The 24,039-nt window shown below is 38.4% G+C and overlaps 2 protein-coding genes and 1 long non-coding RNA gene across 3 annotated transcripts; 1 reads left to right on the top strand and 2 right to left on the bottom strand.

Moving 5' to 3' along the window:
* Positions 1-7,225: 7,225 nt before the first annotated feature.
* On the bottom strand, positions 7,226-9,151 carry LOC127975081 (THAP domain-containing protein 10-like). The gene is made up of 4 exons (XM_052578858.1): positions 8,641-9,151; positions 8,023-8,164; positions 7,617-7,836; positions 7,226-7,394 (listed from the first exon to the last, which is right to left on the bottom strand). Exons 1-4 carry the CDS (start codon positions 8,989-8,991, stop codon positions 7,364-7,366), a joined length of 744 nt encoding a protein of 247 aa, XP_052434818.1. The 5' UTR covers positions 8,992-9,151; the 3' UTR covers positions 7,226-7,363.
* A 154-nt stretch (positions 9,152-9,305) lies between these two features.
* On the top strand, positions 9,306-15,052 carry LOC127975082 (uncharacterized). Its single transcript, XR_008157439.1, has 3 exons — positions 9,306-9,577; positions 11,034-11,147; positions 14,081-15,052. It is a non-coding gene; the product is annotated as an uncharacterized LOC127975082 (long non-coding RNA).
* On the bottom strand, positions 11,995-22,273 carry LOC127975080 (cytochrome P450 4B1-like). Its single transcript, XM_052578857.1, has 12 exons — positions 22,006-22,273; positions 21,418-21,562; positions 21,261-21,305; positions 20,830-20,957; positions 20,147-20,271; positions 19,914-20,068; positions 17,320-17,426; positions 16,553-16,743; positions 15,799-15,932; positions 15,144-15,208; positions 14,209-14,291; positions 11,995-12,565 (listed from the first exon to the last, which is right to left on the bottom strand). Exons 1-12 carry the CDS (start codon positions 22,189-22,191, stop codon positions 12,388-12,390), a joined length of 1,542 nt encoding a protein of 513 aa, XP_052434817.1. The 5' UTR covers positions 22,192-22,273; the 3' UTR covers positions 11,995-12,387.
* Positions 22,274-24,039: the final 1,766 nt, after the last annotated feature.

The following is a 24,039-nucleotide window of genomic DNA, read 5'->3' as shown; positions in this document are numbered from 1 at the left end:
TCTTTTTTTTACTTTTAAACTTAAAATTGTCTCTTCTAATCTTCTTCTTTTTCAAAACTGCATCACAGCATTTGCTGCCGTATCAATACATAATCATCAATATCAATACGCAAATCGGCAAGGAATGCATCACAATATATTGCTGTATTGCTATTTTGAACCGCGCTATTTAAAGCCTTGTTCCATGTGCCCCTTTTATACTTTGAGCACCTGCCCCACCAAAGGTCTCTGCACGGCCCTGTTACCATGTGTGCTAGGGGTGTAACGGTTTGCAAAAATCACAGTTCGGTATGTACCTCGGTTTTAACGTCAAGGTTCGGTTCATTTTCGGTACAGTAAGGGAAAGAAATGCAAACATTAAACTGCAGGTTGTTTATTACTATACACTTTAAAAAAAATACTTTTTAATAAAATATATATAAAATAAAAAAAGAATAAGAAATAAAATACTGCTGCAAAGTTCTCCAATAAATAAAATACTCTCAGTCTCAAACCAATATCATATAATGAAATATAATGAAAAATATAAATAAATAACTATGATTACAGTGCAGCATTACCAATCCCAGCTTGTAGGCCTTCTTCACCAGAATCGTGCTGTGCCTTCTGCTGTAGGTGACAGGGAGACCACCGACAGACCAGGCTCTTGTCTTCATGACAACAAAATCTATACTATATGTTGAGCATAAATATAAAGCCTACTGATAAAAGACACCGTCATCAGTATTGACTGCAAAATAGACTAAGTTTGACAGGTGCAATATTTGAAAATCAATAATTATTAATTTATTTTTTAAATTACATTTATATCTGAATTTATGTCAACCTATAGACTTTCAAATGTGATGACGTAATGGCTTCAAGTCTATCAAACATAAAAATATAAAGTCAGTAATCATAACTTTAGTCAGTTAAAAAAACCTCATAATCACGAAAAGTTTACAATTAAGTTTTGCAACAACGCACCCAAATACAGTAACAGCAATAATGTGCATATGAGGATTTAAGTCTTGAAGATATAAAGTAAATAAATTAGGTGTCATCAGCACAGAAACCATGATCCACTTACTATACATAATCCATTGTGATGTATTTGTTATTAAATTAACTTGCATTTCGCCAGATTGTCCTTCATTAAAGCATTCGGTTTACCCGAGCTCATAACATAAGCACAGAATCAGTTCAGAATCAATCACCAAAAGAATCAGTTCGGTTCAGACGCTCTGTGTGTCAGTCTGCTTCACGCTGAATCACACATGCGCAGTATCATCAGCTCCTCGGTTCTCTAAACGGACGCGTCTGACAGAAACGGTTCCCTCTCAAGGCGGTAACTCAACATTACGTCAGCTAAGACGTATATGGGAACTCCTCCCTTCTCCACTTTCGCTGAAATCTTATTGGCTAACGCCAGCTGGGGACAGCTGGGCAATTGACGCAAAGCATTCAAATACTGACAGGCCAGCAGGCAGTATAAAATGCATGGGCACGAAAATTACGTCAGAATCTCTTTCTTCACGCTAGAAGTCTTATCCAAGTCATCGTGGAAGTTGCAATAGAGGACTACTCACCCTGTTTTTCCTCTCCGCATCCGATGGCTGCTAATGCTAGATTCGGACCTTCACCAGTTCTGTGTGACCTGCTGGGGAGCCTCACACGGACCTCATGTGCGTCCTTCGTCCTCTGCGGAGCTGGCGAGGCAATCGACTTCATGTCGCTTTCGACGTCGGAAAAGGTTTGGGCCTCTCAGTGGGACCGCCCCGACCAAGAGGGCCCTGCAGACCTCCAGGAGGAGCTCGGAAAGCTTGTTGTGCAATATTTTGTTTTTCTTTTTTTATATTGTACTTTTAAAGTTCATTTGTTAAGGTTATTAGACCCTGTGGCTTTATTATCTTTTAATTTTAATTTAATTTTTAATTATTTACTTTTTTATTATTTTAATTTATTTTGGATTAGTTGTCCTCTTTGTTACAAAGCTTTTCTGGCACAAAAATAAACAACAATTCAAAAGTATGTACACAGCGTTTTTTACTGTTTATAAAGTGTCATATGTTACAAAAGTATGGTTTACACAGACAATCTGATTAAATAACTGCACAACTAAACAAAAACAAACAAACAGACAGAAAAAAAATCAACATTTTAAGCATACCCAACTCTTTACTCTAACAACATTCAGTGTTATGGAAAAGTACCATCATGACAGAAGTTAAAAGCAACAATTTGAAACTAGAAATGCATATGTAAAAGTAAATAATAATAATAATAATAAATAATAAATACGCACCCATTTGTAATGAAAGTTGTAAATTAACTAATTACTCTAGCCAATGTTGTCACATCACGGGACAAAAGAACGAACAACCCGAAGAACCAAAAGATTAACTAAGAAATTTTCTTTCCGGCTCAATACTGCATTCTTTTACTGTCTATGGATTTAGCGTATGGGTCTGTCACGTGATTAAGGAATGACTCGACCCGAAAACTCATGAGATTAACTAATCAATTCTCTTTCCGGCTCATACTGCATTGGGTTTAGCGTATGGGGCTGTCACATGATTAAGGATCGAGTCAAAAACCTGATAGGCCACAAACTATGAACTAATCAATTCTCTTTCTTCAGACTGCATTGGGTAAGCGTATGGGGCTGTCATGTGATTAAGGAATGAGTCAAAAACCCGATAGACCCGAACTATGAACTAATCAATTCTCTTTCCGGCTCAAGACTGCATTGACTGACAGATGAATCACTACTACTAGAACAGAACCTATAGAATAATGCGCATGCGCGACTGAACGAATCACTCCCCGAGACGACTCGTTCTTCCCAGGCGGCAAGGAAGTCGACAAGAAGTTGAAGTCGGCCGCGTGCTGCCATCTTGTAGCAGAGCGTCACTTGGGTTAGCATCCCATTGACTCCCATTCATTTTGGCATCACTTTGACAGCGAATAACTTTACATCTGAGGCGTTTAAAGACTTCGTTTGTCCATTATTTATTTCTAAAGATACACAACAATGTATAAAGGGCTCTATTACCTTCTATGTTACATTGTGGCCCCGTAGAAACAGTTTTTGTAAAAATAGGCGTACGATTGTGTCATAACCACTTGACTCTCTGTCGCACAGTAGAAATTACCATACAGACAAGAGGAGAAGCTCGCAGAAAATTTACTTAATATGGCGCACTGGCGTTACATTTTAAAATACTATACAAAATAATTAATCACAATACTTACTCCTGCTCACTCACGCCAAAGAACTCCCCGCTCAAGCTCGCCGTCTCTGCAAGATTAACGATGGCAGTTTGCACGCACAGCTACTAGAAGATTTACGTCTGTCAGACAGTTTGCTGACGTCATCAAGTTTAGTGTGAGTCTACGAGTCAGAAACGGAAGTGCTAAAAAACCCTAAAAATGGGCTTCACTTGTCTCAATTGAGTTCCAATGGGGTCGCTGTGTCCATTTCTTTTACTGTCTATTAGTGATGTGTCGTTCTTGAACGATTCGTTCATTTTGAACGAATCTTTAATGTGACTCGGGAAGAACGAGTCGTCTCGGGGAGTGATTCGTTCAGTCGCGCATGCGCATTATTCTATAGGTTCTGTTCTAGTAGTAGTAATTCACCTGTCAGTCAATGCAGTCTTGAGCCGGAAAGAGAATTGATTAGTTCATAGTTCGGGTCTATCGGGTTTTTGACTCGTTCCTTGATCACGTGACAGCCCCATACGTTAAACCCAATGCAATATGAGCCGGAAAGAGAATTGATTAGTTCATCTCATGAGTCTTCGGGTCGAGTCGTTCCTTAATCACGTGACAGACCCATACGCTTAAACCATAGACACTGACAGTAAAAGAATGCAGATAATTGAATAGTTCATCTTTCGGTTCTTCGGGTTTTTCGTTCTTTTGTACTGTGATGTGACAACATTGGCTAGAGTAATTAGTTCATTTACAACTTTCCTTACAAAATGGGTGCGTAGTACTTATTTATTATTAGTATTATTTACTCTTACAGTAACGTGATGCATTTCTGGTTTCAAATTGTTGTTTTTAATTTCTGTCATGGTGGTACTTTTCCATAACACTGAATGTGGAAATAAAGAGTTGGTTATGCTTAAAATGTTGATCTTTTTTTCTGTCTGTTTGTTTGTTTTTGTTTAGTTGTGCAGTTATAAAATCAGATTGTCTGTGTAAACCATACTTTTGTAACATATGACACTTTATAAACATTAAAAACACTGTACATACTTTTGAATAGTTGTTTATTGTTTATTACAGAAAAGCTTTGTAACAAAGAGGACAACTATTCCAAAATAAATTAAAATAATAAAAATGTAAATAATTAAAAATGAAATTAAATTTTAAAGATAATAAAGCCACAGGGTCTAATAACCTTAACAAATGAACTTTAAAAGTACAATATAAAAAAAAGAAAAACTAAATATTGCACAACAAGTTATTCCCAAAATAATTTTAAACCATTTGAATAAAAAATAAATGAAAATTAAGAGATACTAAAGCTACGGAGCCTTATAACAATAACAAATTTCCTTTTAAAATCACAACAACATAAATATTGCACAACAAGCTAGTCTTTTTCTAAATAAATAAAAATAAATAAGCTTTAAAATAAATAACTATATTTGAAGTTAATTTAAACTATATTTGAAGTTAATTTAAATCTATATTTGTGGCTATATTTTTAGGACTTGCTTTAAGGCATGTTTACATTATTAAAAAAAAAACAAGCTCCCTGACCTTGGATGGGCTGAGTCTGTGAGTTCTTCTATCTGAGATAATCTGCCCAGTTTTAGAAAAAAAAATTCAGATGGCACGGATGTGGCCACAATGCAAAGTCTTGTCTTTGTGACTTCAGAAAGGCTTTTGTATACTGGTGAACATCTCCTCCACCAGGCCAGAGGGTCTGATGTGCGGGGTAAGAGTGGCTCTGCAAGGTTGGCCATCATAGCATCTGAGGTCTTAGAAGAGGTAGCAGAAGGCCTCAAGCTTGCTACCCTCTCGTCAAAGTCTTCCCAAAACATGGCCCCTGCACTGGCAGTGCACCAGGATCTGAAACTCCTCACTCTGAGCTGGGTTAAAACTGTTAAAGCTGAAGTTATCATAACCTTAATGTCTTTAACATTTGTCTTTAACATTAATAATTCAAATTCAAAATGTTATTTGCTTTTAATGTATGTCATTATGTCCTTTTTTGAGCAATCTTCTTATACATATATTACACCAATATGTCAAGTCTGCCAAGGAAAAGCAATTATTATACCAGCAAACTCAAAATTGGAGTAAAAATGAACAAACTAGTCTATAAATACTTTTTATTGTAAGCTTGGATTATTATATTATTATATAGCCTAGTGTTTATTTACCGATAGACAGTCAAGAAGACAAATTAATCAAAATTGTATTTATAACAGGGTTTTATTTATTTATAAAATAATAACAAACCACAGATCCTCAACAAACAGTAACAAAAACACGGTGACAGAAATGTCAGAAATAGCGCATGGGGCTGTCACGTTATTAAGGAACGAGTCAAACTCGACCCGAAAGACTCATGAGATGAACTAATCAATTATCTTTCCGGCTCAAGACTGCGTTAGTTTTGCGTATGGGGCTGTCACGTGATTAAGGAACGAGTCAAACTCGACCCGAGACCCGAAAGACTCATAAGATGAACTAATCAATTCTCTTTCCGGCTCGAGACCGGCTCGAGACCGCGGCTCGGGGCTGTCACGTGATTAAAGGCTATGGTGCAGGTTAAACACTACTTTCGATTAATGGGTACGTAAAGCAGTCAAGATATGTATATAAAGTTAGAAATGTCTCCAAAATGGTGTTAAAGTCCAGTTTTTGTAGTTTTTGGTTAGTAACGGTTATTTTTTACGCAATTCGGCGATGACGTCACATGAGGTAGACGTGCTGGAAGGTAGCCCCAGCCTTGCAGCTCAGCAGCTACTAGAACTAGTTCTAGCACTCAGTGACTATGGCGTCTAACTGGGATGAGGAAGAGGTGGAAAGACCCACAGTTAACATTTATGATGGCCCACAGCCATATAATTTCGAACCGTTTAGACGTGACAGGGCGAATGAGGAAATACCGAGAGCCGATGGCAATCAAAGACAAATAAATGCATGGTCAGAGGAGAATGACTGGAGAGTTGGTGAAGTGTCCTGGTGAGTTGCTACCATTTAGAAACGCAGCAATGACCGCTGGAGCTAGTAGTCTGTGAACAGCAGTGCATACAATAACAACTTTTTTTTTACTGTCAGTGAATAGCACCGAATAAAAGTCAATGTTTTCTTTATATCTAGTGACAGTGATTAGCTATGGGCTAGCTTGACAGTCCCACCTGTGAACCCCTACTGTTAATTTCTAAGCTTTTACCACCTCCTCCGGTGAAAATGTTGTTGTCATGTTGTCAAAAGGTCATGTCTTCAGTGTGATTATTGTTGATAGTGCCAACTAGTTTTCCTCGTGATTAATTGTCATTGACACCGTCAGGCTTACCGGTAGAGGGAGTGAGTAGTATGCGTCTGTGTCGCTGTGTTTGGCAGGTGTCTGTGTGGGCGGTGTCGTCCCATGGAAACTGTGGTGGAGAGCTTGTGTTGTAGGGAGGTGAGAGCATTTTGGTCGCTGGTCGAGGACCTCACCCCGCGGCCAGCAGATGTAACGTGCCTAACGCAGCATCCTGGATTTGAGGCATGCTGCCTGAATCCGTTTGTGCTACACATAGCATACTCACACTTCAGGCAGGATCATGGTCCCCTTCAAGCTAGCACGCACGAGTATGTTCATGGTTTGTTTACTTTACCAATCTTTTTACACTGAGTCTTTTGAACAACAGCTATAGGTGACAGGAGATGTGTTGCATACACAATAAACATGCATAAGAGACAGGCTTAAAATGACGTTTCCAACCTACTTACAGTTTTAAACTTAAGAATCTTTCCTACTTATCCCTAGGCAATACCGGTACACTGCGTACAGGCAGGCTATACGCTGGGCTTATGGAGTTTTAGGCAGGAGTATAAGGAAGCCTCTACCCTCTTGTGTGGTTTCAACCATCAGACAAAAATTTCAAAGTGGTGACCAGACCTATCAGGGCTTTCAATGGCCTCGTTTGGATGAAAATTAATAAAAATAATTGCTTATTCTGTTGTGATCCCCCAATTGCCCTTAAAATGTTATAAAGCACACAGAACACATGAATTTTGATAAGAAAACACAGTTTATTGGCATTGCTTTTAACGGTTACTGAACATTTACTGAACAAGGACGAAGATTACTGACCTGAAACGTTTGCACAGTTTCTTTTGTTTCTCTCACACACACACACGCAAAAGCACATCAAGCAGACACACAGTGAGCCCAGACAACACTGCACACAGAGGTTGACAAGGCACAGGTAAAATGATTGGTAAATTATTTTGAATTACATACAACAAATTTCATGCAAATAACATGCAAATAACAGGCAGAGGAGCAGACATGCGGCATGCAGGACCCCTTGAATGGGGTACAGCGACAATTATTGCCACTTACAAAGATGGAAATAAAATGAGCATTCAAAATGGTCTATGTTGGTTTTAAATTATCTCACTTGTGGTGGGGGTCACACGCGTAAGGTGGCTCCTCATCAAACAAGTCCTCCTCATGCATCGGCTCTTCGGGCACCCACGATAAGTCACTAACGACAGAGGCATTATCATCATCTTCATCATCTGTCTGTTCAGGACTAGCGAGGGGAGTGGAGGTTTGTGGGCTGAAAGACGTCTGTGTACCCACGCTGACCATCTTGGGCTTCAGGTTAACCTGCACAGCTGTGGAGAGGCAGTAAACATACCCAAACATGTGACAATCATAGCAAATCATAGCAAATCTAAGCGGCTATGTTTTGGTGTAGGCTATGTATTAATTTAATCAATGTGTATGGAAATGTACTGCTTGCATAGATACTGGCAATGATTTAGACAGAATATCTACCACTTAAAATACCCAAGACTTACCGCGAGACCATCGGGGGGGCTTCAAATAACACTGTGTCACAGCGTCAGAAGTGGAGGAGGACAAGGGCTGATCGCCAGTATCGACACTCTCCACAGTGTCTACACTGTCCACGGTCTCCTGCTGTGAGGTATCTGTCATCATCTTGCCAAAACAAATATAATAAGTGGTTATAAATGTCTAGAGTACATGTGGTGCATAAACTCTATGAGGTAACGTTAGTGAATTTACTGAGAGGTAGCTAAACTTTGAAGTGAAAAGTGGATAAACTGTTTCTGATATTTCAGAGGTGGGTAAACTGTGTTTACTTGCGTTTAGCCTCCACTACACGGTCACGGTCAAATATATGTGAAAGAGAACCGTAGCAGTCTAACACAAAACGCAAACACACTATTGTGAAAGCCCATTGCCGATGACGATTCCCGATGTCCATATTATGGACATTTACTTCAGGGCAATTTTGTTTTGGCTCATATTCGTGAATCACGAAATATGCTCTTCTAATGTCAGAATGATCACGCTTGTAGTGGAGGCTGTGTCAAAGGGAACACGGTATGCAAAATACAAACAGAGCTAGCTAAAACGCAGCTTGTAAACATTAACGTTAGCATGATGCTTACCGTGGCAATATATCGCTTGCGGCAGACGGTGTCTCTCGACCTCGGGACAGGACAAGCAGAGAGGTTTGCATTCACAGACGGCACGGCGGTAGGAATTAACTTAGCCATCCTCATACTTTTTAAAGAAAGTGCGACCATCTTGGCATCCCCTGAGTGGTAATCCTCCTCCTTGAAATGCGCGCTGCATATTCTCGAGTAGGCGGTGACAGAGCTAGCTGAAAAATCTGCCCGCCTAATCTTGACAAATTGCACCCAGCTTCGGAAGATCCCTTTGTCCTTGGGGAAACAATGGACCCTATGTCCAGTTTTGCTGGAGTTCTTGCACCCGCCACAAACACAGTAATAAACCATGTTGTCTATTTATTCTCTACTCTTTCTCTAAGCTATCTGTTATGCTATGCTATCTCTGACTATATATTTATGCTATGATATCTATCTATTTATCTATCAATCTATCGATCTCTTTCACTAGCTACTACTCTCACTACTCGTCTCACTCTCTCAATGGTATTAAGGCGGGCTTTCGTTTGTCGTCCAAAAGCGACTACCTCATGTGACGTCATGCAATGCATTGTGGGAGAAACAAGATTCATTGCTAACCTGTAGCTAACCGCTAAGATATCACCTACTTTTCCTTATTATATTTCTTTTTTGTAATACCCTACAACATCAAATACAATGGATAACTGTTTAAATGTTTATTACGAACTAGAAAATTACCAGAAAAAAAAAAAAAAAAAACCTGCAACATAGCCTTTAAGGAACGAGTCAAACTCGACCCGAAAGACTCATGAGATGAACTAATCAATTCTCTTTCCGGCTCAAGACCGCGGTAGTTTTGCGTATGGGGCTGTCACGTGATTAAGGAATGACTTAAACCCGAAGACTTCTTGTCAGATAAGAGGTGAGATGAGCTAATCACAGACTGAAGACCCAGGTAAAGAATGAGTATTTTTTCTTTATCTCATAGCATTTTAGTTTTGTATTGTTTGTAGTGTGATCAACGTTTGCGTAAGTACTAGATGTGTTGGGGAGGTAGCACTTAATATTTTAATAACATTTTGCTAAAATGAACGAAATGACTAGAAAAAAGATTCGTTCATTTTGCTGAACGAGACTCAAAAGTCCGAGTCGGTAAAATGATCCGAACTTCCCATCACTACTGTCTATGGTTCTTCCCGAGTCACATTAAAGATTCGTTCAAAATGAACGACACATCAGTACAGCAGTGGGCGTGTTCATCTTCAGTTCTCTCTTCACAGCAGTTCAGTCAGTGTACTGTTTCAGTACATGAATTACTCCGGGATATTGGTTTGTTTGAACTCAGAGTGAGTGTCAGTCATGTTAATAAAGTTAACAGCTTAAATAATTTGTGGATTCATGCTTATTGGAGAAGCACACCGTTTAAAACGAACTAGTTCAACCGGTTCACTAAGAAGAACCGGTTAAATTGAACGATTCGTTCGCGAATCGGACATCACTAATCTGGATTCTCCCGTCACTGGTGAGAAGAGAACAGACATTCACGTACAACCTTTTGCTATTATATGTATCCAACCCAAGGGGCAAGGAACTCGACCGGAAGTTGAAGTCGGGTGGGGGCTGCCATCTTTTAGCAGAACTTCACTTGCGTTAGCATTCCCATTGACTCCCATTCATTTTGGCGTCACTTTGACAGCGAATAACTTTACATCTGAGGCGTTTAAAGACTCTGTTTGTCCATTATTTATTTCTAAAGATACACGACAATGTATAAAGTGCTCCATTACCTTCTATGTTACATTATGGCCCCGTATAAACAGTTTTTGTAAAAAATAGGCTAACGATTGCGTCATAACCACTCGGCTCTCTGTCGCATTACCGTACAGACAGGTGGAGAAGCTCGCAGACAATTAACTTAATATGGCGTACTGGCGTTACAGTTTAAAATACTATACAAAATAATTAATCAGAATACTTACTCCTGCTCACTCATGACAAAGAACTCCCCGCTCAAGCTCGCCGTCTCTGCAAGATTAACGATGGCAGTTTTCACGCACAGCCACTTAGAAGATTTACATCTGTCAGACAGGTTGCTGACGTCGTCAAGCTTCGTTTGAGTCTGCGCGTCAGAAACGGAAGTGCTAAAAAAACGCTAAAACTGGGCTTCATTTGTCTCAATTGAGTTCCAATGGGGTCGCTGTGTCCATTTCTTTTACTGTCTATGATCCAACCACACAATAATATATCTAACAATCATACAACACACAACAGCCAATAATACGAATAGCAAAATGACACTAGACACCCAAAGGTTGTAAAACAAGATTTTTACCTTAAAAAATAGTTACAAAGTCACTCTGATGGTACACCGACTTCTAATAATATGAACGGCTTCTGTTTCTTTCCAAAAGTTTGTTCTGGAAGGGCAAACGTTTAGTGAGCGAAAAAATACAAACTGCACGAAAAAGGTGGATCGCTTTACGGCAAGAACAACTCATTACGACAGTGGAACTGGAGTTTTTGAGGTGAGTTTACACACCCCTAAATAAAAATGCAAGTTATAGTATGGAAACAGCTAAAGACAGATTAAAACACAGACACACACACGTATATATATATATATATATATATATATATATATATATATATATATATATATATATAAGTAGTGTATTAGTAAAGAATAGATTATTAATATGAATAAGTTGCTGTTTTTCACTGAAAATAACTGAACAAATAAAATGATAGACGACAGATGTACACTAGTGCACACTTGAGAGACAGGACCTAAAGTTTGTCCTAAAGATGCGGTCAGTTCTGCAGTTTACATGATTCATGGAGTGGCTCATCTTACCCCAGTCTGCATAGAGAGCATAAATTGGTCAGATCTACTTGCTAAAATATTCAGATGTAAAGTTTTCTCGTCCAGGAATTTTATTGTATCATTTAAGTCATACTTAATTGTACAGTTTTGATCTCAGAGACATGACCAGTGTGCTTATATGCTTCAGTAAGGACCCTTCCTGAAGACAGACAGGCTTTAAACCTCGAGAGCTGCAGCAGAGGGGCTTAAAAAAATACATTCAACCCTGGTAAATTTTACTGTATGAAAAAAAAAAAAAAAAAAAAACCTACAACAATATAGATTTTTTTTTGCATTTCACAAAAGAAAGTCATACATTTATGAGTCATAAATCATTAGGTGAGTAAATGAGTGTTTTGTATTTTTAGATAAACTATTCTTCTAAGGGTCATCTCCATTTAATTTGTAAAACAGAATTTTTATTTAAAACGTGTAGTGCTGATGAGTAAACATATTACATTTCTATATACACAAAAAGGCAATGCACTTGTCAAAAAAAAATTAACATGCATTTTTTAAAATCTTTTATTGCAGTAGTTACAGATCACAAGATCTCATCTGTATTTATTCCATATTAGAGATCTCTAGTTCTAGAATTCATGTAGTAATGTAGCTGAGGCAAAAGATTCATTCATTACCTAAAGCTAATTCATATTACCTGGACGTTTTTCCTTAGATGTTTTAAATGCTGTGTTGTAAGTACAGTATAACAGACAACCACTGCTGTGACTTCTGGTGCATGAGTAAATAAGTTTGTTCATACGGATCAGGGCTTAAGCACTGAAGTCATTACACAGTTGGGCCACTTTAGTGTGGGGTATTTACTAACCATCAAGTTTCCAGACATGAAATGTGTATTAAATATCTAAATGCAGTCATTAAGGCAAACACCCGCTAGCGGATCAGGAATCATTCTCTACTGGTTTGATCTTGATGTGGATTCCATTGATTGATCGGAGCACCACTTGAGGGATCATCTTTGGGATGTGCTGGGGGTCTTTAATCAGCCGGTATTTCTTCAGTGTCAGCGCCACGGCCACCTTCATCTCATTCATGGCGAAGTTCTGTCCGATGCAGTTTCTGTTATCAGATACACACCACAAGCTTTCTTTAAACAAGCATATGATAATAATATGTTTGCATTAGTACTGAGAACTAAACATTCAGAAAAATGTTCACACTTCTGGATATAGCCCAATGAAATGGGTTTTTTCATAGTAGTTTATTTAATCACTTTTAAGTATGAGTGAAATATTAAATATGGTTTGTGTAGGGACGAATGTACTGACAAGCATTTATGAAAAGCTAAAACATACTTTCATGCAATTTCCATTCAAACTTGTACGTCATGTATTTAAATAAAATTACACATTTGTAATGAAGCTGCAATTAAGTAAAATATTAAATGTGATATTGAATAACTACAGCTACAGCTAACATTATAATTACCTACTTTACATGTGCTTTAGTTAGTCAACACATTAAAATGAGTGCATTATGAAGCACGATTAAAATGTTCTTTAAAGAATCATTTTTAATCTGACCTTTTTACAAAGTGCACTTAAGTAGACTTTTATTATTATATAATCAACAAGTTATTTTGCAAGTGCACGTTGAGTACAATTAAGCACAGTTCTTTTTCACAAGCATAGCCAACTCAGTACATTTCTTCAGACAAAATCATTGTCAAAAGGACCTGCGTTATCAATCGCTTTATAGCTGTTTGCTCTCATCAGAGTTGATTTGAGGTCAATGACATAAATGCATCGAGCTGCAGGCATGTAATGGAAGAGCTAGCTCACACAGGAGACGTTCTGTTCGTCATGCAATCATTTTTCTTAAAAATGCGGTTCTTAGTGACATATTAAAGAAATAGTTCACTCAAACCAGCAATCTTCAAAATATCTTCTTTTATGTTCAACATAAGAAAGCCACTCATACAGGTTTGGAACGACATGAGGGTTAGAAAACGATGACAGAATTTCAATTTTTGGGTGAACTATCCCTTTAAACTGCTGGAAGGACAAAAGACCCCATGCATTTATTATGAATGTAGTCCACAAGAGCAGTGTGCAACATTCTGGGTGCTGCAATACTAGCCTTCTGTGATGAACAGAGCAAAAGCTGTTTTACACCTGAAAATCTTCCCATATGCATGCAGATACCAAAAGGGTTTCTGATAGCATATACTTGCCTCTTGCAGTTCTTTATTTATTTGCAGAATGACATTTGAGAGGGGGCGATGTTTTGTGAATAATGACTTAAATCTTAGTTTGTTTACCACAACTATATAAGTACAGAAGAGTCATATAGCCCTTAGACTTTTTAAGTGTAACAAAGTGGTGACTATCAACTGTCATTGTACAGAAATTAGTACGTTGAAGAATCTTCCTTTTCTGTTCAATAGAAAAACCTTTTCAAGTTCTGACATTTTTCCTCAGAATCATAACTGAGAGATAAAAACTCAGAATCAAAAGATTTAAATGCAGAATTCCAAGATATAACCTAAATCCAAAAGTCAGAATGGTGAGGTTAATAAAAACAGACAGCATTGCTAGCACACCCAAGTCCTCTTGTGTCTGTGTGCTCTCATAGGGTTGAGATGAGGTCAGAGACGCTCCAAACTCCAAACTCCAAACCAAAGAGCAGCTCTGTTCTGTGTGACTGAAGTGTGAGAGAATGAGAGAGTCACTTGCTAAACCGCTCATGTCTCTTCAACAAACCTGGGTCCAGCAGAGAAGGGCACAAAAGCATGCGGTGATCTCTCAGCAACATTCTCCGGAAGAAACCTTGACGGATCAAACACCTGTGCACAACACAACGTATTAAATACATTTAAAAGAAACACACCTGAGACAAAAATAATTATGTTCATGAAATTAAATCATCAAACACTGATGGCAATTGTTACCTTCAAGACCTATTTCTACTTGATTTAAGTCATATAATTTGGGTTATTTCTGACTTGAATAAAAGCAGTTTATGTTCTTATTTCAGTGGCTTTTTAAAAACTTTTATATGTACAAATATTATAATACTTCATAATATTATGAAGTCTTATAATATTGTCTTCTGTTAAGGAATATTACCAACATAAAATAGAAGGTTTATGGTTAAAATATGGCCTTGATCATAACCACATATAATATATTATTAATTTTTTTTGCACATGTGTATTTTGATTTTTTTTATAACAGGTCCGAAATGATGAGAACAAAATAATATTTACATTAGCAAATAATTTAAGGTTTAGATATTTTTATTAGATTAAATCTATGAAAAGATTAATACAAAATGTTTATGGTTATTATAGAATTGGTTATGATTTCATTATTTCTAAAGAACTAGTCAGATGTGAGTAAATGATTGTCAAATGATTTTAAATCAAACTGGAAAACACGATCATCAGGTTTTGTTAATGCAGCTCCGGTGCATTCATATAAATTAAAAACACAGTGAATGCTAAGAAATTAGTTCTATTTTTGTTCATTTTCACTTACAAAAAAAAAATATATATATATATATATTGGTATATCATGGCAAATGGTACACCTTCACAACTTTGGAGTCCACTGTACACTCCTTTGTAAATGATTATTTTTGTAACAGCTATGTTATGTAATGAGTGATATTTCAGATATGAAGAATGCACACATACATTTGGATTCTCCCACACTGAGGCATTCCTGTGAATCCCATAAATGCTGACTCCAATGATACAACCTGTGGAAGAGTAAAACAGTGTTTTTAAGGCATGCAGTGATGTATTCAGTCTGCAGTACGTTCACTGTGATGAACTGATAACATTCAGTGTCATATAATGAGTAACTGAACAAGCAGCCAGGTTAATGTTTGATCAGATGTGCTCTGAGTTAGAGGTCATCATATCTGTTTATAGGTGAACAGCTCATAAAGCAGCAGGGAGCAGTCTGTCAAACTTCATACTCACCGGAGACCAAAACACTGAAACCATTACGTGAAATACTATTGTCAAGGACAGTCTTTGTAATAAGTGGATCATGCTGTGGCTTCTCACAAAATGTTTGGGTTTTATGACTGATGCATTTGGGGAAACTATATGATCCCCTTCTGAAGCAATACTGAACTCTATCAACCACAAATGCAGATTCTGTCATCAGCTAATTTTTTAAGTTCCACTAAAAATGTTTTCTTGCAAAGAATTTAGATGGTGACCAGTGATGGTCTTGCTCCAAAAAGACAAAAAGTGCCATAAAGTACCATTAATAGTACTGTAAAAGTAGTATATGACTTGTGTTTCTTTGTGTGAGGAACAAACTGAAATATAGGTCTACCTTCAGGTACAGTTCGTCCGTCAAAAAAGGTCATGGGTTTAGTCAACTTTCTTGATATTCCCGGGACAGGAGGACAGAGCCGCAGGGATTCTTTAATGCACATTGTGGTGTAAGGAATTTTATTGAGGTCTTCCCTGAAACATAAGCAGAGAGAAAAGTCTCAGAGAAACTGACAGTGAATAAGGCTTTACTGAAAATATTGAAATGTTGAGTAGTTGTGACATCGGTGTGCAGGATTTCTTTGTTATATGCTCAAGAGAGCAATGAAATCAAGGTGAAATGAATGAATGATCACCATCTGTTTTCTCAAAATCTGAGCAGAGTCGAGTCATTTGGTTTTTGTACGGTATAATGTGTATAGAAAAAAGCAAGACAAAAATAATGATTATATCAGTGTGTTTTGCCGTGAAATACCTTGAGTCTTTAAAATGAAATAAGATACAATACCTGCCAAATGTAAAACATTAAATTTACAAAGAATGGTCTGAAAAAGATTTATGTGATGCTTCGTCCAGCAGGAAAACACACCATGTCTCAAAGCTCGGATCATCTCAAACTGGTTTCTTCACAGTCACCAGATCTCAATCCAACAGAGCACTATTATATTATTATCACACATTATAATCAAGCAGCCATATGTTACTGTGACTTAAAACTATTTTCCCAAGATCATACCACTATAACCAACCCAGGCGTCTACACTCCATATAGTCAACCGTCCAACCCAGTCTCACATGAGTAATAATGAAAGTACCAGTCCACGGTGTCTTTTCCATCCAGAACCTGCAGGATCTCCTCTCTGCATTTCTCCTGGTGCTCAGGGTTACATGCCAGATTGTAGAAGAGCCAAGATATCCCACTGGCCGTGGTGTCATGGCCTTCAAACATGAATGTGTCCACTTCAGCCCTGATATCTTCATCTGACAAACCCTGCTGATGCTCATCCTGTGAGTAACAAACATATCTCTAACATCGATGATAGATGATACAATGGCTATTTTCATTTATTTTCTTTAAAAGAACACTAAACTTTTTGGGGGAAATTGGATCATTTTCCAACTCCCCTAGAGTTAAATGTGCAATAGGAGATCTTGGAAAATGCTAACATTAGCCTGATAGCACTGAAAGCGAACGTCCAACCCTCCCAAAGCCACGCCCCCTGAACGCATTTATGCTCACAGACCAGAATACTTTAAAAGTATTACAATACATTTAGACCACTTAACTTAATGATTGCTATGGGGATGTGGAGACTCCACTAGCATAACAAAAAAAATTTCTGAAGACAATCACCCATTGCACCTTTAAACAGCTGAGTTTTACCATTTTCGAATCCATTGCTGTGCTATGCTAAGCTAAACTAAGCTAAGCTAAGCTAAGCTAAGCTAAAAGTTCTACCTCCAGACCTGGAGATCTGCTGAATGGATTCCAGAACAGTAAAACTCAACTGTTTAACTCCAGGGGAGTTGGAAAATGGAAAGTGGAGTGTTCCTTTAAATATAAGAGATGAGAATATCATACTCGGGCAGACAGAAGAATATCCAAAAAGTCCAAATTTCGATTTCTTTTAAAAATGCCCTGTTCCTTCTCAATCTTCAAGACTTCTTTCCTTGTTCTGATAACGTACGCTAAAAATAAATATATGAAAAAAAATTATATATATATATTAAGAAATTGAAATGACATGATAGCTTTATCCGTTCAAATATTTGGGGTTGTGAGATTTTGTAATGTCTCTTCTGCTCACTAAGGCTGCATTTATTTGATAAAAAAAGTAAAACTGTGAAATATTATTATAATTTAAAATAACAATTCTCAATGTGAATATATAGTAAAATGCTATAGTAAAATTGATTCCTGTGAACAAAGCTGTATTTTCAGCTTCATTCCTCCAGTCTTCAGTGTCACATGATCTTCAGAAATCACTCTTAATATGATGATTTACTGCTCAAGAAACATTTCTAAATATTATCAATGTTGAAAACGGGTGTATTCCAGAAGCACGGTTACCATCTGTTAAACCCTGAACTCTCTGATGATTAACCCCAAGCATTGCTTACTCGAGGTATGTGGCTCCAAAAACTCTGCTCAGAGTATGTTCCTGATGTAAGGAATAATTTACGACGGACACTGTTGCTAACTAATTTCCAGGGGAGGTTGCTAAAGGCAGATAAATTTGTTGCTAAAGGACGTTTTGATATGCATGCGCTGATAGCGCTGACGTGAACTAACCCTGGAACACAAGCTGCTCCGGAGCAGGTTATCTTCAGAGAGCAGGTTACTATTGTTATTTACATGCCCTGAAAGTAACCTCCGATTTTGGAACCAAAAGTCATACCTGGGTATGTCACATAACCTGCATTTCGGAATACCCCCCAGTTTTGCGGAGTAATATTTTTGTGAAAACTGCTCAGTTTCGATTCTTTGAATAATAGAACGCTGAAAGAACAGCATTTATTTTACAGAAAAATCCTTTACTGTCACTTTTGATCAATGTAAAAAAAATTCTAAAATCATAAAGAATAGAAATCATACTGACCCCAGACTTCTGAACCATGAGCAGGCCAAGACTTGGAAAAGTTCATTTCAGTAGTTCAACTCAAATTGTGAAACTTGTGTATTAAATTCAATGCACACAGACTAAAGTAGTTTAAGTTTTTGGTTCTTTTAATTGTGATAATTTTGGCTCACATTTAACAAAAACCCACAAATCTCAACAAATTAGAATATGGTGACATGCCAATCATTTAATTAACTCAAAACACCCACAAAGGTTTCTTGAGCCTTCAAAATGGTCTCTCAGTTTGGTTCACTAGGTTACACAATCATGGGGAAGACTGCTGATCTGAGAGTTGTCCAGAAGATTGTCCATTGACACCCTTCACAAGGAGGGTAAGACACAAACATTCATTGAAAAAGAAGCTGGCTGTTCACAGAGTGCTGTTTCTAAGCACTGTAACAGAAAGTTGAGTGAATTAAAAAGTGTGGAAGAAAAAGATGCACAACCAACCGAGAGAACCGCAGAGGCTGACCCTCAGAGGACCTCAGATGATGCTAACCCTGAATCAACAAACAGAACTAACAATTATTGCTACACGTGTGACTGCATCATATAATAACTTAATTGATAATATTGATAGTTCATCGTCTAGCTGACTACGTCTTGTATTATTATTATTATTTTTATTTTTTCTAAAATCCTGTCAAATGTGCACAAACTACTAGCTACTACTAAATATTGTAGAAACATAATTTTCTGTAAAGTTGCTTTGTAACGATTTGTATTGTAAAAAGCGCTATACAAATAAACTTTAATTGAATTGAACCGCAGCCAGTCGCAGGATTGTCAAGCAAAATCAATTCAAGAATTTGAGTGAACTTCACAAGGAATGGACTGAGGCTTGGGTCAAGGCATCAAGAGACACCACACAGAGATGTGTCAAGGTTTTTGGCTACAGTTGTCGTATTCCTCATGTTAAGCCACTCCTGAACCAAAGACTACCTCAGAGGCGTCTTACCTGGGCTAAGGAGAAGAAGAACTGGACTGTTGCCCAGTGGTCCAAAGTCCTCTTTTCAGATGAGAGCAAGTTTTGTATTTCATTTGGAAACCAAGGTCCTAGAGTCTGGAGGAAGGGTGGAGAAGCTCATAGCCCAAGTTACTTGAAGTCCAGAGTTAAGTTTCCACAGTCTGTGATGATTTGGGGTGCAATGTCATCTGCTGGTGTTGGTCCTTTGTGTTTTTGGAAAAACAATGTCACTGCACCCATTTACCAAGAAAGTTTGGAGTACTTAAAGCCTCCTTCTGCTGACCAGCTTTCTGAAGATGCTGATTTCATTTTCCAGCAGGATTTGGCATCTGCCCACACTGACAAAAGCACCAAAAATTGGTTAAATGACCATAGTGTTGGTGTGCTTGACTGTCCAGCAAACTCACCAGACCTGAACCCCAGAGAGAATCTAATGGCTTGTGTCAAGGTATTGATATACTTATGAAGTATTCTAATTTGTTGAGATAGTGAATTGGTGGGTTTTTGTTAAACATGAGCCAAAATCATCACAATTAAAAGAACCAAATGGTTGGGTGCATGACTGTGGCTTAGCAAAAAAAACGACACCTGTATGATCGTGTGCTATTCTGGCTGCCTTCCTGAACTTGTATCCATGTGGACTGAGATGAAATATGGTCTTGCTGTGGTAAGGAAACACTCTGAACCTGAGGTTCACCAGGTGGCAGAGGTCATACACCGCCTGGATGTACGGGTTGTTTTTACTGCAATGAGATCAATGAGGTTATTCTGAAAGGAGATGGATGTATACAAAAGGACGAGATAAAGGAGTGTGAACTGACCGTTCTGTCTGACAGTTGCTGTTACAGCTGAATGCACATTTCGTGATGCTGTCCAGTGTCATCAGACTTACATGCTTAAACAGTTCAAACGACTCTCCTGATTTGCCATAAACTTCCCACTTACCCTGAAAGAGAGAAAAATAAATGACTCAAACTATAACTAAAACAAAGCAACCAAAAGACAAGCTTTTGAAATAATCCTCTCAATAATTTCATTTGTTTAAGTCTATCATGTCACCTAGCAACACTGTAAAAATTAAATGATCAACTACGTAGTCATAGAGGCTTTTCCATTACTTGAAATCATCAAAAGAATGTAACCAATTTCTACTTAATTTTTCTGAATATTTTACAAGCCTCAACTTTTTGTTTCGAAGTAGAAGGTGATTTTTTTAAACAGGAATTACAAAATATAATGACTGTTTTCAAACTGGTTTCTCTAAAAATAATTTGACCTTCCATTGTTTGGACAAACAAAAAGTCCTGCCGCAATTTTACGTAACTGGTTGTGAAAATGTTGCTGCTTCGGATTGTTTGAGATGAACCAAAAAGCAGAGAAATTTCTGCAGCAGTCTTACAGTTGTACACATGAATTTGCTGGGACAGGATAAACTCTTTTTAACATAAAGTGCGAGTAAATACTGACTTGTTTTATTTTTGGGTAAACTATTTCTTTCACATACAAGCATGACTTTGGTTGAATCAGAAACAAGTTTCACATAAGGCTTCAGAACATCATAATGGAAACCAGGAGTGAGAAGCCGTCTGTGCCGAAACCACTTCTGTCCAGTAGACACAAGCAAGCCATCGCCTGAGGAGACAGCCATGAGTTACTCTAGTGATAACAGAATACCACAAAGTGAATGATGACTTGAGATGGTGAGAAATGACATTCGTGGACTAAACAGACTAAAATGTCTTAATACTCCATTGGTGTCTGTGCCATGCAATGGGCATTGCTAGTGTATAAATTGTGAGAAAACTCTGTTTATAAACAGAATAAATTAAACTCTTAGCTTATTTCTAAAAATCCACAAGGACAGACTTGACCGTAGTTGAAGAAACACCCAATAATAAACCTTATAGTAAATTAATAAAGTAAACGTGATCTTACCTAACCAAGGGATGAAAAATTTGTATGCATAATCATCTTTTGGTTCTGTAAATAAAGCACATTTTTTTCTCTTTTTTCAAAATGCTGGTTTTAGTTGTAAATATTTCAGTGAATTAGCCTGAGATATGAATCTTAAGAGTGTCAAATGGATGAGCACCTGTAGTGGTGAGAATGGTCTTCACATATGATGGGTGGTGGATGTTCAGAATGGACAATGACGGGCCAAACCACAGCGGAAAGGCAAAGGGATACTGTCCACTCCACTTCATAATCTTTTCCAAATCATGTCCATCCTGGTGAAACTATGAATATACAAAAGGTCTGTGTAACTGTGATGCACAATAAAACACGTTTCAAGAACAAATTGCGCTCTCAATTGATTATTTTCACGTGAATCCCACCAACTGCTGCTGAAGAATGTGAATGTAATGCAAGGCTGTTTAATGCTGCACAATATAATTATGTAATTGTTTAGTTGTAGTGAATAGACAAGGGCTCAGGCATGAGGTTTGTCATGTTATCATGACTGGAATACACTTGTTTTTCAGAGTTGAAATTCAAACAAAAGATACTGGAGCACGTTTTACAAGAAAATATTACTTTTGTCAATAATTTAGAAAATGACCAACAATGTCTGAGTGAAAATTGTTTCTACACTAATTATTTTATTTTCCACTGTACTGACGAATAGATTATAAAATGGCAACATAAGTCAAATGTTTAGCTACAGAGATTGTGTGTTTACCTCCTTGACGTGTCCGAGGAGCCAGTCTGCAGGTGGCCCTGGAAAAGACTCCATAGTTCGCATCCCTCTTCTCCTCATAGCCAATAATTTAACCACTATCGCCAAACACACAAACAACGCCAGTGCAAAGACATGACTGACGGAGAGCGACTCCAAACTCAACGGGAAACTCGCGTAAAGCTGCATGACGTGAGGAGACCGTCCCGCTCGGGGTCCGCTGACATTGAGCTCGCTGTGGGACAGAGGAAGTGATGTGTGTGTGTGTGTGTGTGTGTGTGTGTGTGTGTGTGTGTGAGAGAGAGAGAGAGAGAGAGAGAGAGAGAGAGAGAGAGAGAGAGAGAGAGAGAGAGGCGGACTTTCTACTGGACAAGACAAACAACCTTTTATAGTACAAGAAATAAAGACTTCCGTTAGGTTTCGCGACAGCTAGATGATGTGAATACATTGTAAAAACATATTTTTTCTTCCCTCGGGTACATAATCACAGAACCTTATTATTGTATATATATTATAATATAAAGCACTGTACTTTAGTATGCTAGTCAACATATTAAAATAAGTGTACTTCTTCAATACAATGAAGCCCACTTGTTTTTCACAAGTGGATCCCTGTACTTGTTCATTATGAATATAAACTTCTATCCTAGGGCAAATAAAACTGCTAAATACACTTTGTGCAATAATAATAAAATTAATCATTAAGCTATACATCGTCATCATTACATAATGCTTCTCCGAGCAGTAGCCTACTTTGCTCTGATATAATCAAATGTAAATAATTGTAACTTGATGTTATACATTGTACAGTGTTATAATGTCTGTTTATGTTATTAATTTAAAAGTGTTATCAGAATGAATAACTCATTCATTCACTCACTCATGTGTGGATGAACATATCCAGTGGCAGAGCAACAGGTTTTGTCTGTGTTGCTAAGGCCAATAGAAATATGCAGTTCCTCTTCAGGAACTCAAGCTGCATCGAGCGCTTTTGGGGAACGCCTTTGGCAAGAACAACTCTGAATATCATGTGCAATCTGTCCAACGGAAGAGCGTGATGTCACAGGCGGGGTGACGTAACGACCAGGAAGCTATAAAAGCACATGTCACGCAGCTGGCTTCAGCTTCGCGTCTTTCAGCAAGCGCTCTGTGTCTGCATGTTCAAAAGTCTGTCTTGTAAGTCTTATTTAGTGCTGTCTGTCTCAATAAAGCAACAATATGCCTAAGAGCAAAGCTAAGACTAGACATGTGAAGGGCGAATCCAGATCACGCTATAAATTGTGTGTTCCTCCCTGCCTACGTTACTTCACTGACTGGGATACACATGATTTATGCGTGGTTTGCCTCTGGTCGAAGGGGGAGCCAACTGTCCGCATTGTGAACGATTGCCGATGCGGACGCTTCGATCCTGGGGTGCTCTCTTCGAGGAGGAAGCCTTCGCCAGCTTTCCCCGCGGTGCTGGCCCGCTTCTGCCGAGGCAGAGCAGCTGCTGCACTCGTGGGGTTCGCAGGTGGATCTGGCGGGGGGTATGGAGACGGGCCAGTCCTTATCTCCTTCCTCATCTGCAAGATCCAGCGCCCAAACCCTGGGTTCGGAAGCACGCTCGTCGGTTTCTTCCCCCCAGGGCGAGGGGTCGACACTCCACCTCTCTTCGTCTGATGAGGTGGATGTGGAGACGATTAGTATGGATTCGCCACCCCTATCAGAGCTGTTGGAGGTGGTTACTCGTGCAGTTGATAAATTAAAAATTGAGTGGCCTGCAGAGAAAAAACATGAACCGCAGAAAAGTAAATTAGATGAGCGGTTTCTGTGGCCGAGACAGCCACCTCCAGCCTGGAGTCTTCCCTTTTTTCCCGACCTCCATGAAGAAATAGAGAGGTCGTATAAACACCCCTATTCGACCCGTCTCTTCGGCCCCGACTCTAAGTATTATGGCAATGTCGCGGGGCTCGATGAGCGGGGGTACAGAGCGATGCCCCGGGTTGAGCAGACGCTTGCGAGCTATCTGTCACCCAGTTCGGCGTCATCTCTGAAGGC

The sequence above is a fragment of the Carassius gibelio genome, chromosome B16 (genome assembly GCF_023724105.1).
Source record: "Carassius gibelio isolate Cgi1373 ecotype wild population from Czech Republic chromosome B16, carGib1.2-hapl.c, whole genome shotgun sequence".
Lineage (NCBI taxonomy): Eukaryota > Metazoa > Chordata > Actinopteri > Cypriniformes > Cyprinidae > Carassius > Carassius gibelio.
The sequence above is the reverse complement of the archived record's forward strand: the minus strand, read 5'-3'. Positions and strand labels throughout refer to the sequence as shown.

Excerpts from the sequence above, each read along its gene's own strand:
- LOC127975081 (XM_052578858.1), bottom strand. The coding sequence starts at position 8,991 with ATGGTTTATTACTGTGTTTGTGGCGGGTGCAAGAACTCCAGCAAAACT. Across the intron at positions 8,165-8,640 it reads GCAAGCGATATATTGCCACG|ATGATGACAGATACCTCACA; the intron begins GTAAGCATCATG and ends TGTTTTGGCAAG. Across the intron at positions 7,395-7,616 it reads GCGTGTGACCCCCACCACAA|TGTTGTCTGGGCTCACTGTG; the intron begins GTGAGATAATTT and ends CTCTGTGTGCAG.
- LOC127975080 (XM_052578857.1), bottom strand. The coding sequence starts at position 22,191 with ATGCAGCTTTACGCGAGTTTCCCGTTGAGTTTGGAGTCGCTCTCCGTC. Across the intron at positions 17,427-19,913 it reads AATAGCACACGATCATACAG|CGTACGTTATCAGAACAAGG; the intron begins GTGTCGTTTTTT and ends ATTTATTTTTAG. Across the intron at positions 12,566-14,208 it reads CCCTTCTCTGCTGGACCCAG|AAACTGCATCGGACAGAACT; the intron begins GTTTGTTGAAGA and ends ATCTGATAACAG.